The sequence below is a fragment of the Megascapheus bottae genome, chromosome 32 (genome assembly GCF_031878675.1).
Source record: "Megascapheus bottae isolate mThoBot1 chromosome 32, mThoBot2.hap1, whole genome shotgun sequence".
In the NCBI taxonomy this organism is placed as follows: domain Eukaryota; kingdom Metazoa; phylum Chordata; class Mammalia; order Rodentia; family Geomyidae; genus Megascapheus; species Megascapheus bottae.
This window is the reverse complement of record NC_143540.1, coordinates 756,047-769,513: the sequence shown is the minus strand read 5'-3', so window position 1 is coordinate 769,513 and position 13,467 is coordinate 756,047. Positions and strand designations below refer to the sequence as shown.

The window sequence follows — 13,467 nt, the reverse complement described above, 5'->3', positions numbered from 1 at the left end:
CGCTCGACCCTTCCAGTGGAGGAGGCCGTGCCGAGCCGCGTGCGGTGCCTGAGGGCTCGTGTGTGGAGTGGAGACCGGTCTCACGCGGGGAAGGGCCGTTCCCGTGCCCTCGGCCCCCTTTTCTGGCGCCCGTGCTGGGCTTGGACCTAGGGCCTCCGCTGAGATCTCGCTCAGCTGGCTCTGCTCCTCCCGTGCCCCTTGAGCCAGGGCTCCCCTCCGGCCTTTTGCTGTTTAATTGGGGTAAGAGGCTTGGGGATTAGGCCGGAGTCATTGGTTCTTGGCTAGTTTTCCACTTTTTAGAAAATGATACTTTCCTCCACCCTGCCCTCTTTTAGGCATAGGAATTTTCCCCTTCAAGGTCTTTTACCAGATCGTTAATTCAGCCATTTCAGATTGTGTTCGTGGGAGAAGTGGAACTATGCTGAGAGGGAGAATCTGTGTCGTTTCTGAAGTGGCAGGCGATGCATGAACCCCTTACCTGACTTGGGGAGGGGGGCAGGCCTCGTCTGCACAGGTGCAGCCTTAGCTTCTCTGGAGTGGGACCACCATTGAGGTGGGTTCACTGTTTTGCCAGGATTGCACTGCTGACCAGAGCCTTTCTGGCACAGGAACCACAAGGAGCAGATAACCACCCTGGTGCGAGGCCAGAAGAACAAAGATGGTTTTATAAGCCTGCTGGTTACCCTAAAGTAGTTCAGAAGTCATGTGAGAAGGAAGGCCTACACATCATGGGTCCTGTCCCTCAAGGGTAACCTCTGTGCCCAGTTGAACTTTAACTGTAGGTACAGCTTCTTTTAACCTGTGCATACCCAAACATTTTGTGCAGACTCCTGGCTGTCCTGATAGCCAGAAAACTCATCTTCCATTTCTTAGCATTTCATTTCTGCTCTCTTCCTGCTCATGGGAAGTTAGTGCCCATTGTTTCACAGACACCAAAAAACAGAATTCACATATTTACATTTACTGGAAATGCTGTGCTCTCCTACCCAAGCAGAAAGTCATCGTCAGATTTTTCTCCTTTCATCAGCTGAAAGCTTTTCTTCCGTTGGGGGCATTGGATGAGTAGAAATTTTGAAGGATGGGTTTGAGATGTGAACCTTGTCGATAAGGGAAACTTATTTGAGGCTGTGTGTGTGTGTGTGTGTGTGTGTGTGTGTGTGTGTGCACGCACATGTGTATGTGGACAGGAGGACTGGCTGAGAGCTCCCTGCTGATGAGGTGGGGGAGCAGATGGGTTCACAGCACTGCCAGAACCAGGGTTTCCTGTTAGCTAGTTATGACAGCAACCTAGTAGTCCCCATTAATTTGTCCCTACTGTCTTCCACCATTGAGAACCTGTGCCATTGACACAGCCTTTTGGTATTCACACATGCACAGAAATATTTGCTAGGGAATAAGACCTGTAAGTATGAACACATACTTCACTAGAGGAATGTTGAATAAATCATGGCTCATGTTTCACAGTCCATATTTAGATAGAGGAAATTATCCTGGGCAGCCCGTGGACATTATTGTTAAGATGAGGCTTCAAAGAGGTAATATTATGCTTTTCATTTCTGCTTCTATTGTTTTGACTTCCCATGACAAATCTTCGTTGTTTTCTTAGCTAAAACCAAACAACAGCAACAAATCCCAGAGAATTTGGTTGCTGTTTTGTTTAGATTTGTAAATAAAGTAAGTGTACAACTTGGCTGTTTCAAAGTTGTGACTTGGTGGGAAGTCAAGTGTCATTTTCTATTTAACAGTGAGTGACTTTATCTATACTAAGTTTGTGTAACTAAGACACAAGCCATGGTGAGCATTTTTGTCAGTAGCACTGTCCAGGAGCAGTACCGGTGAGGCCACAGGATGCAGTTAGAGTTTACCTGGGGAATGGCGTGTAAATTCCCTTCTGCTACAGAAATAATGAGCAGGCTCTCGTGAGCTAACAGATGATGAGAGGTTGCATCTCAGAACCTCCGGCCTCATGAATTACGAGTACTGGTGCCGTCGCCTGCGGTTGGACTTCTCATAGTCTTTGGGCCGGTGATGCATGTGTTTCATCTCAGGCCAGCGAAGAAAGCTGTTCTGTTTGATTACAAAGCCTAGCTCAGTCTCACTTCCTTTTCAGGAGACTATTTGGTAATGATTGAAGAGAAGCACGGAGCCACATGTGTGCGTGCATACGTAAACTGGAGGAGGAAAAGGAGCGAGAGCTCTCGTGTGTGCGTCCGGATGGTGGGGCACAGCATGGAGGCTCCTGTCAGCGAGGCCTTCAGGGACCAGATGTCCATCGTGGAGATCCCGCTGGCTGAGGCACCCTTGTGCATCTGCTGCTGCCCTGTGAAAGGGGACCTCCTTGTGGGCTGCACCAATCAGCTCTTTCTGTTTACTCTGAAGTGTCAGGTCATGAGCGAGGAGCTCTCAGTGCTGGACTTCGAACGCTCTCTAGTGATACACATCAATAGCATCATCCCCGTGGAGCTCTCTCTCTGTCTCGGACATGTGGCTGTCATGTCGGACTTGGAAGTCCTAATCCTAAAACTGGAATCAGGCCCTAAAGGTGGAGAGAGAGTTAGTCACCATCCACAAAGGACCAGCAGCAATCCAGTGAGCCAGACAGAGGGTAATGATGGAATTGACTTACTTTGTTTCAGGCAGAGAAGAATCCTTCACCTTTGAAAAAATCTCTGTTGTATATGGTACCATGCCACATTATTTATAGACTTGGTTTTTTGTTCGTTTGTTTGTTTTGGCAGTACTGAGGTTTGGACTCAGGCCTTGTACTTGTTAGGCAGCCATTGTACTACTTAGGTATACCTCAAACAACCCCCCCTCACTTTTTTATTCCCCCAGTTCTGGGGCTTGAACTCGGGCTGGGCACTGTCCCTGAGCTTCTTTTGCTTAAGACTAGCTCTCTACCACTTGAGCCACAGCACCACTTCTGGTTTTGTTTCTGTGTATTTGGTACTGGGGAATTGAATCCAGGGCTTCATGCATGCTAGGGAAGCACTCGACCACTGGGCCATGCTCCCAGCCCAGTGTTAATTTTTGAGATGGGGCCAGGTCTGGACCACAATCCTCCTGTTCTCGGCTTTCTATCACAGCTAGAAAGGCATACACATACGATCATACCACATTCTTTTGTTGAGGTGGCATCTTTCCTTCCTAGACTGTCCTGGAGCCAAGTCCTCACAGATCCAGCCTCCCACCTAGCTAAGATGACAAGAACAGGTCACCTTGCCTAGCTATGATTTGGGAATAGGTCTTGCAAACTTTTCTGCCCCGGCTGGCCTCCAGCTGTGATCCTCCTGACTCCTGCCTCTCCACTAACTAGGATTACAGATGCGAGCCTTGCACTTAGCTAGGCTTCATTATGCCTACTAGATCGGGTTTGTAATCTGGCTCCGCATATTTTATTCTGGATCAGACAGTCTGTTCACACCTGTCAGTAGAAGTAATGGTGCAGCCTGAGTGAGGTGATCATTATCATAATACAGGTAGATGACCTTGGATAGTGCCTTGTCTAGTTTTCATTCAAGTAGATAGTTGTACTTGAAGTTACTAACTGCTTGAATTTTATTTTCTAAGGATTGACTACTGAAACATCACAGCTTGAGTCAGATGATTTTGTTTTTTGCCAAAAGCCCATGGAATTGATTGGTGAGAAAAGCAGACAGTCTGGCATGTCTGTTACCCTGGAGTCAACTGGGCTGGCTGAGGAGAAAGTGAAGTATCTGCACATCCAGCACTTGCTCTATCGGTATTATAGCCTCTTCAGTCACTGATGTCTGATGTTTATGTTACTGCTCAAAGTACATGGAAACAAGATTTTTTCCCTCTCTCTTTACACCCACAGACGTTTCACTCCTGACATTTCATTCTGTGTCTCATCTGATGACATCAAGTTGCATTCACTCCAACTACTGCCCATTTACCGAGCAGGTACATGTGCCGAGCAGGCAGACCTCTGGCTGCCAGGAAGATCCATGTGTGGGAACCAAGTCTCCCTTAGCAAGTACCTGTTACCACTACATAGGAAAGTCTTAATAGCTAAGAAGTGAAGCCATTTCCCCTTAGAATGATCCCTCTGTTTAGAATATGAAATTGGAGCCCTATAAGAGTAGAGCAGAAGAGATGCACCAGTTCCAGCTAGATACTGAACTAAGCTGCCTTGAATCACTTGGTGAACCAGGTGACTTAAAGCAGTGGTCAGAGACCCTGACACACACTGGGTTTACCTGAACACTTATTACCAATGCTAGGGAGTTTGACTTAGTTGGTAGTTTTGGGTCCTGGATGTCTAATAGGCAGTAAGACTGAAAATCACTTGGTCCCAGTCCACTTCGTATCTTTAGACAGCATCTAGGGAAAGGTACAAGTATTTAAGATCTAGCATCTTCCTAACTCTGTTTCTGTTAGGCCACTGAGGGTCTGGTCTGGAGTGTGCTGTGCTGAACACCAGCGGGGAGGACATGTAGTGTAAGGAGGCACTGGAGCGCTGGCAAGGACTTGCACCGCTCATCGCAGATGGGTAGAGAGGCAGATTCTTAACATGTAACTCACAACCGCACACTCTCACTTCTGAACACAGGTTCTCCTTCCGATGGAGAAAAACTGTCACAGGAAAAAGAGCTGCTGAGTCTCTTCTGTTTTTTCTCATTGCCTCATGCTGGCTATCTCTACATGGTTGTGAAATCCGTTGAGTTAATGTCGGTCTACCAGTATCCCGAGAAGGCCCTGCAGGCCGTGCTTACACCACAGTTTCTGCACGTCATCACAAGGTATCATTTCAGTGTCACCAGCCTCCCAATCATTGGTCTGTGAGTTCTGTAGCTGTGGCCTACATCTGTGAGGTAATGTAAAGTGCTGTCGACTAAGGAGCTGGCCCATCCGGCCGCATCTGTCTTTGGATAGCCCAGACCTCTCTGGGGCTGTGGGCTACATGGCTGGTGAGGACCCTCTTGTGGAGATGTGAGGTCCTGTGCATGGGAGATTTCTGCAGGCCGTGAGGGAATCTCTCTGAACTCCTTTTTAGGCTCCCTCTTCTCACTGCTGCCCTGTTCTTTCAGAATCGAGTTACTTCTTAGTGGGTTAGAACTGTGACGAGACCAGAAAGAGGATGTGACTCTAGCCCTGATGAGCAGCGACAGGCAGGCAGGTTGCATGTCCTATGGCTGTCTTGTGGTTTTGCCTTAGCATGCCAGAAGAAAACTGGGCTCTGAGTAGGAGTTGGATTTCATTTCCTTTTATCTCTGCACTTTTGCTTCTCTTTCCACTATTTTGAATCTAAGCAATATTCAAAGCATCCCTGGGCCCTGTGACCAAACAACTGTGCATACGCAGTGTCAGCTGCTTTTTTTTTTTTACAGTGTTGGGTAATGTATAGAGGGGTTACAGTTATATTCGTCAGGTAGTGGGGGTATCAGTGTGTAAGAAGTTGGCTACTTTTTTACAGCAATGGTGCAAGACACAGGAAACAGGCACAAATGATAGATTTTGGAAAGGGTGTGAAGACTTGACAATGTGTAGTGTGTCCTTGGGAGGACAGTGGCCGTGTTGGAGCCAGGTGACTGTGTTTGAAGCTGGGTGTAAAGGCTACCTAAAGTGTTGATGGATGGAGATTAGAAATGGGTATTGTAGGCAGGGGAAAGACTGCCGTCAAAGATTGTATTCAGTATTTCAGAAACACTTTTTTTAAACCCAAAGGGAGTGTTGGAATCCCCATCCAGGGATGGGATTTTTCCTGACTTGAGTGCCAGGAAGAAAGGTATGGGGGCAGGGGTCTGTTTCCTGAGTGTCACTAATGATGTATAAATGTAGAAACATGCTCGGGATGCGCTTGCAAGTGGCCTCAGATTTGTGAGAGGTGCTGAGAGGAGGTGAGTGGTAAAGTCGCCACCACAGAGGCCGATGGACCCTGACAAGTCCACTCATGGACTGGTTCTGGATGGCAGATTGCAGGACTGTGTCTAGGCAAGGCAGAGGAGGGAGGCAAGTGTGAGGATCAGTGGGTTACATGGCACGGCAAGGGTGGATCTCGTGAGAGCCCCCTAGGGGGCTTAAGGCCCTCCAGTGGGATGTGCAGACCCCTCCCCTGGGAAGAAGTCTCAGCCCCTCAATCCCTAATTAATACTGGTGTCCTCTGCCCCTTGCTTGGTGGTGTGCTGGAAGAGCCTCCTCACCCCCTCAGTGCCTCTCTCCTCTCCCTCAGCAACAACCTGCAGTGCTTCACGGTGCGATGCAGTGCAGCAGTGGCCCGAGAGGATGACCCCTACATGGACACCACCCTGAAGGTCAGGACTGGCTTTGGTGAGGGTGAGACCCAGGGCTGGGGAGCATGGCTCGCAGACTTCCCTGGGGCCAGGCTGGGAAGCTAGGCCATGGGTCCTCTTTCCTAATGAAGTAGAACTTCTGGGTGTAAATACTAATAAACATTTGTCATTGTGATGGAGTTGATGATTTGCAAGATTGCTTTGTAAACATCTTACTCTGAGTTAATTTCGTTTTTTAAGGCTTTGTGAGGATAATGTAATTTAACAGGGCAGTTTATGATTGTGCCATAGTACAACATCATCTCACAGAAATACTGGTGGCAGTTGTATGGATTAACAAAACAGCACATATATAAACAAAATACTAGCATACTCCAGAGCACAAAATGAGAGGTATTAAAATAATTTATTCATACTATCCTCAGATATGCCTTTAATTCTTTTGTTACATTTCAAACTTTCATCAACAGTCTTCTGTACTTATTCTAAGAGTTAATAGATATGCTAGATCAATAACTGTCTTTTTAGTGAGACATACCGTGCTTATTCTCAGGAAAGCACCAACCACAAAATCAATGAAGGCAGTTTTATCATCTGACCTTATATGTCTGTTCTCCAAAATAGACCTAGTGGGAGGGGGTGCAACCCACTCCCTCAAAAATAGACCATCTGTGCTATTTTACCTCTACCCCAAAGTATAAGCTATTTGAGTGGGTATTTGTTATGAATGTACGTGCAGTAAGAACCCCTCAAATTACGATGTCGAACGTTACTGTATGTGTTAGTGATGATGGTTATGTTAATAAGCCAGCTGGTGAGCAGTCTTATCACAGCACTGTCACCATTTGTGTGGCTACTGTATGGTCTCCATTCTCAGAGCCTTGTGTTACTACAGTTTGTCCTAGTTTTGTGTTGCTAGCCCAGCTTAGTGCCTTCCCCCAGCTGTGTGGAAAACCAGTCACACATTTCCTGCACCTTTCTCCTGATAAAATAGGCACACAGTCTTTCTAGTGAAAGCTACACAGGACAGCAGCCTGATTCCCCAGTGCCCCTGGCACACCTTGACAGTCAACAGCCCAGACTTCATTCACAACCAAGGGTAGTGGGGCTGTTGAAACACACATCCATGCACAAAGAAAGAGTTAGCCACTGTGCATGCCACAGAATGTCCTTTCATTGCGGTTCATTTTACCTAGAACCTCCTGACTGCGCCAAGCCAGCACAGGAGAACTCTACAGGGCTGCCCTTCTCAAGGGGCCTGCAGAGGCCATGCTTCCCAGTTCCCACACCTGCATTTTTTTTCAGTCTGCAGATACCATGTTGGTTACTTGTTTGACTGACTGACAAATGATTGACTATATAAGCTTAGATACCCCCACTGTCTTAAGAATAAGAAAGTGGATTTGTGGGAGGAGGGGGTGTGGAAGTAAGGAGGCAGGCTGGTATGGGCCGGTGAAAGCTCACACACCTTTATTCCCTGATTACATTTGTGATCTCCCCTCCTTAGGCTTGCCCACCTGTGAGTATGGATGTCTGTGCTTTAAGAATACAACTTTTCATCGGCTTGAAAGCCATCTGTCACTTTAAAAACCACATCATACTTATGACCAAGGCAGATCCCGAGGCCACTGAGGAGAGAAGAGAATCTCCCAAGAGGACTCTGTAAGCACCCTGTCCCCACCACTCCTGCCAGCTTCCAGAATGAAGGAACAATCAGATGATTTTTTTAACTTTTTTTTTTTTTAGTGATTTTTTTCAATGATTTTTTGGGGTTCATTTTCCAGAGAAGGTACAGAAATTTCTAAAGATCTCTATAATAATATTGAACAGTCGACCATAGGACCTTTAGGAAAAAACAAATTCAGAAATAGTAGTAGGTCAAACAAAAAAAAAATTACAAAATAGAAGTCAAGCACAGTGGCTCACAGCTCTTCTTGAGGCGGAGATGGGATGAATTATGGTTCCAAGTTAACCAAGACATACAAATTTGTGAGCCCCCCCCCCCCGCACGCGCCCATCTCTACAGTTCCTGTCAGCTCATCTGTGCCAAGGTCAGCCAAGGTATAAATGTGACACACTATTTGAAAGAATGATGAAGGCATAAATAAAGCACTAGGGTGGGTGGCTTCAGCAAGCTAGCAAGCTCAAAGCCCAGAGATCAAACCCTTTTATGGCCAACAGCAATAAAAATAGTAGTAATAATTTCAGTAAAGGTTGTAAGCCAATTTAGGAGATACTTCTCTGTGTTCATCATGAGACTCCTCCTGAATCCTTTTCCTTAACCTTATAGTTCCATTTTTTATCCAAAGATTACTTTCTGGAAATGAAAGCAGAATGACTAATTGCTTGTAATGGCACCTTCATGAAAGATAATCAAATGTCTGCCACGTGAGTCCCTGGCTAACTGAGCGTTTTGGTTTGCCTATTGGGAAGAGAGCACTTAATTCTAGCCCAGCAATGTTTCTGTTTGCTGTGAACACTTCTGCACTGGGAACATAGTAATAGGGAGTATAATGTAATTACAGGGAAATAGAAACTAGGATCACTAAAGCAGTCTGTGCAGGGGAGACACCTATAGCATAATACAGTGTATCTCAAGTATAGGATGTTTTCATTTTTTTGTCTCACTGTTTATGCCAGCTTGGCCTTGAGTTTTCAGTTCTCCCGTCTCAGCATCCTGGGTGCTGGAATTATAGCCTCAGTGTTTGCTTTTGAGTTGTGTGTGCTGTGCCTTGTTCCTGGACAGGAAGGCACCAGAATGTTTGCACAGAATTCACTTGATCAAAATGTTTTAGAGATTTTATACTTTAGAAAAATACAGAACAGAGCAAGAGATGAGACACTGCCTTAAGCAGACTTCAAGGCTCATGTGGTGCTATCCATTTTCCCTGCCGTATCTGAGCAAGCTGTTTCTGTTTACACGAGTGATGCAGAGCATGCTGAGCTGAGAAATCCCCTTGCAGGAGAGGGCCTGTGCTCAGGGACTTTCAGAGCAGATAGTGGTGCATGTTTTGAGCTGGCTGCCCCTCTGAGAGTACTTATAAAGTGAATCAGAAGCACTGAACTACCAATACGTGATAGAACAGAAAGTGCTGTGTGCCCATATCGTACTGGGAGGTCATCAACGCTCCAGCCACTCAGCAGAGATAAATACTTTCTGTACTTTCAGAGTTGTATTATTTTATAGTACCCAATATTTACTACTCAGCACTGCAGTGTATTAGTAATATGTCTTGCCTTTGTTTTGCCTTTAGTTCTAGGAGAACTGCCAGTGTTCAGCTGAGGATGCCTCCTGGAGCCGGGCCTGGGTGGAATGTCTACATCGTGAACACTGTCCCACCAGTGCAGCTCTACAAGGAAATGGTACTTTCCCTGCTTTCCGGAGAGTGGAACTGATGAGGAGCTTTGGTTGCCACACCCACCCCAGAGCTGTCTCCCAGTGGAGTGTGAATTCTTTTTTTTTTTTTTTTTTTTTTTTGCCAGTCCTGGGTTTGAACTCAGGATCTGAGCACTGTCCTTGGGCCTTCTCAAAGTTTTACCACTTGAGCCACAGTGTCATTTCTGGCTTTTTGCTATGTATGTGGTACCGAGGAATCAAACGTGGATCTTCGTGCATGCTAGGCATACAGCCTACCACTAGGCTAAACTCCTGGCCCCTGGAGCTTAACGCTGGCTCAACCTGTCCCTTTCCCCATGCTTAACTGAGGTATCACCCGGCTGATACACCGGTGGTCTCAGGTCAGCCCCCTGTGGCTACAGAAGTAGATGTAGTAGAACAACCTGAACCAGCAGTTGAAAATAGGGTGTACTCAGTCTCAGCCCCAGACATGGGTACACCCCAGAACTTCCTTACACCTCATACAGCATGTTCAATAGCCTCAACCAACTGGGATCAAATCATGACGATTACTGACATAGTATAATCTGGGTCTTCCTTCCCGAATACTTCAAGCTGTTTAACCAGGTACTACTTATCATCATGTATGTAAACTGGCCCATAGATCTTGGAGAAAGAAAACACTCTACGTAGCCAAAGCTCTAGTAAGTGGTTGATAACCACTTTGTTTTACTTTTGGTATTTAACTTGATCTAGTTTACCCACCGTGGTTAAGGGCAGACTGGGCAGCCTCATGATCTATTGGACATCTCCACTCCAGGTGGACTACAGCAATACCTACAAGACAGTGCAGACGCAGAGCTGCATCCACCTCCTCAGCGAGGCTCACCTGCTTGTCAGAGCCGCCCTCCTGGACACCCAGCAGCTGGAGCCCGGCGAGAGGGCAGAGCTCATGGAGGCGTTCAAGGAGAGCTGTGGGCATCTTGGGGACTGCTACAGCAGGTCCACAGTACCCCAGACCCTCCCAGCCAGGCCTTCCCACGTACTGCATGCACTCCCTTCCTCCTCCTTCCCTGGTAGCTTTCTGGTAGGAGAGGGGACACGAGGGGATGCCAGGGGAGGTGGGTCACAGGACACTCATTTTACAAGCACTTGTTAAATCCAGACTGCATGCCGGGTACTGGGCTAGGCCTAGAGACACCGAGGTGACCAGCTATTACATACTTAGAAGAGGAGCAGTTTGTCAGGCAAGCAGTGGAGTCTGCAGCTCATGACTCCGTCACTCCTTAAGAACTCCTGGGGCAGTGAGCAGTGACGCTCCCTGAGACAGGCAGCTTAGGAGAGGGGACAGCCACAGAGTGTCACTTTACCCCCAGCACAGGTGCTTGGATGGCAGCGGGCACTTGAGGAGAAGTGCTATTTTATTTCACATGAGCACCGTTTGTACATTTTTGAATTTAGCTTTTTCAGAGGTTTATACCACTCACAGGATTGGTTATAAATTAATGAAACACATTTTCCTTACGAAAAACGCCATTATTTTAGAGGTACCTCATGAGTATTAAAATTCATTTAATGATTGTGCTCCATATTTATTTAGGACTAGGAAAAAGGAAATTGCATTAATTAGAATGACAGTAAACTAAAACTTGGTAGTTCTAATTACTAATGGCAGGAGAAAGGATTGGGATTTTCTGTCTTTGGAAAGCATGATGTTTTTACTGGATATGTTGAGAACAGGATCAAAGCTTACTAATCGGCTTTTTATTTCTCTCCCTTAAGGCTTGCTACCCAGCATGCACACCTGGCCCTGCCGTACTACAAGATGTCCAGTTTGTCTCTGGCTGAAGTCCTAGCCCGTGTGGACTGGGCAGAAGATGAGTCACAGAAATACGAGAGGGGATTACTCTTTTATGTTAATCACTCACTTTATGAAAACTTGGATGAAGAATTAAGTGGAGTGAGTATCGATTTCTATGTAGTTATAGGTAATAATTTTAACTTTTCATTTTTAGTAACTTATGTAATAGCATTTAGATGGCAAGTTACTAGGATTCTCTTCCTTATCTTCTTTCTTTTCCTTAAAAGAGAAAATAAAATCACAGGCCTTTAATGATCATAGAATGATAGCTGACAGAACTTACAGGCTATTTTAGGTACGCAGGCCCAGAGAACTGGTTGGCCATTGGCTGGCTCCCGGGGCGATATCCTGCCTGTTGTTGTGGAGCCTTCTGCCCTAACTGTCCATTGTCACGGCCAGCACTCACAGAACCCTGGCCTGGTGGCCTCAAGGCATTATTAAGGATCACGCTTAGCCCCTCTTGTACTGTAAACTTCTTTGGAAATTGCAGAACCAAATGTTTTGATGTTCTGAGAGAAATGAGAGAATTTCATCCAGATTAGTTCATTAGGTGAACTAGTTCATTAGTTCATTAGGTGAATTTTGCTGTCAGCTGCCTAACCTTTCATCCTTGGTTGGCACTCCCAAAGGAATTAGCTGCAAGAGTGGCTGAGATGTTTTGCGTGGCTGAGCCAAAGCGACTGCCTCATGTTCTCTGTAGCCCTTCCATGAAGAACATCGATCCCTCACGAGCCTGGAGTTGCCTGAGTAGCCTGGATGCCTGTGGCTTCTCCTCTGTCTTAGTGACGTTAACTAGGGCAGCAGTGGCTCTGAAACTGGGAGACCTTGACTTGCACAGAAAGGAGATACAAAGCCATTCAGAGGTACACTGCCCTATCTGTGTGGAGGGAGAGGTGTGGGAGGGGGGCAGAGGGGTTGTGGTGGGGAGATGGGGTGGCTCGGTGCTGTCTCTGAGCTAGCCTTTCACACTTGAGCCACAGTTACACTTCTGGCTTTTGGGTGGTTGATGGGGGATAATAAGTCTTTCCTGTCCAGGCTGGCTTTGAACCTTGTTCCTCAGACTTCAGCTTCCTAAAGAGCTAGGATTATATGCATTCAGCTGCAGAGGAGATAGTGAGACAGAGAGGCCAATCACATGTTCATGACCAAACAGGAGACTCATGAAAGAGGTAGAATTGTACTAGACAGCTCCTGTGCACCTGCAATGATTCCAGGCCCACAGCATGGCCCTGCTTTGTGTGCGTGCACGCGTGTGTGTCTGTGTGTTTCATAGGGCTTAAACTCAGAGCCTCTACACTGTTCCTGAGCTTTTTTTGCTCAAAGCTAATGCTCTACCACTTTGAGCCACAACTCCACTTCTGGTTTTCTAGCAGTTAATTTCTTACCTGTCCTGGCTTGGAGTGGGGATCCTCAGATCTCAGATTCCTGAGTAGCTAGGATCACAGGTGTGCGCCACTGGCACCGCACTGTGACTTTGCCTTCTCAAGTAAGAAGACGTGCTTTGCCCCTCACCAGTGCCCTGGTCAGGTAGGGTAAAGCAAGCCCACATCAGGATACCTGCTGCCTTGCAAATGGAATTCTAAAAAAAAAGTTTTCTTCCCGTGATTTTGAAAAGCCTAAGATATAGTCTTAAGCCCTAAATATAAACCTTTCTGTATAAATAGAACATCCTGATACTGAGATAAGCTCTAATAATTTGCGTGATGCAGTTAATGATATCCTTCTCGGAATAAGAACTGATCTTTGTAGCTAAAGAAAAATTTGTACCTGAGGGAATCAGAGAGAGGGATCCTGATTTTCTTTGTCTTCTGAAGATGCAGTTGGTGTGTGGCTTCATTCTGGAACCTCGGCTGTTGATTCAACAGAGGAAGGGATTGACAGTCCCCACTGAACTTGCAGCTCATCTGAAGGAAAGCCAGCCTGGACTGCTGGTTGCTGCAGTCCTGGGCTTGCAGAAGAACGACAAAATTGGAATTGAGGAAGCAGATTCTTTCTTTAAGGTTTGTCACAGTAAG

General features: G+C 46.4%; 1 protein-coding gene across 5 annotated transcripts in view; it reads left to right on the top strand.

The window, feature by feature from the left end:
- The window catches only part of LOC150042991 (BLOC-2 complex member HPS3-like), a 36,064-nt gene that overhangs the window by 6,403 nt on the left and 16,194 nt on the right, over nucleotides 1–13,467 (top strand). For all 5 annotated transcript variants that reach the window (XR_016533474.1, XR_016533473.1, XM_090323468.1 and 2 more), the window contains exons 2-12: nucleotides 2,111–2,605; nucleotides 3,571–3,742; nucleotides 3,839–3,924; nucleotides 4,574–4,763; nucleotides 6,194–6,275; nucleotides 7,762–7,916; nucleotides 9,509–9,617; nucleotides 10,412–10,593; nucleotides 11,374–11,551; nucleotides 12,082–12,315; nucleotides 13,267–13,452. Coding sequence is in view for 3 of the 5 variants with exons in the window: in XM_090323468.1 (XP_090179594.1) it covers nucleotides 2,111–2,605; nucleotides 3,571–3,742; nucleotides 3,839–3,924; nucleotides 4,574–4,763; nucleotides 6,194–6,275; nucleotides 7,762–7,916; nucleotides 9,509–9,617; nucleotides 10,412–10,593; nucleotides 11,374–11,551; nucleotides 12,082–12,315; nucleotides 13,267–13,452 (2,069 nt within the window). In the remaining 2 variants the exon portion in view is untranslated. The remainder of the gene's footprint in view (nucleotides 1–2,110; nucleotides 2,606–3,570; nucleotides 3,743–3,838; nucleotides 3,925–4,573; nucleotides 4,764–6,193; nucleotides 6,276–7,761; nucleotides 7,917–9,508; nucleotides 9,618–10,411; nucleotides 10,594–11,373; nucleotides 11,552–12,081; nucleotides 12,316–13,266; nucleotides 13,453–13,467) is intronic.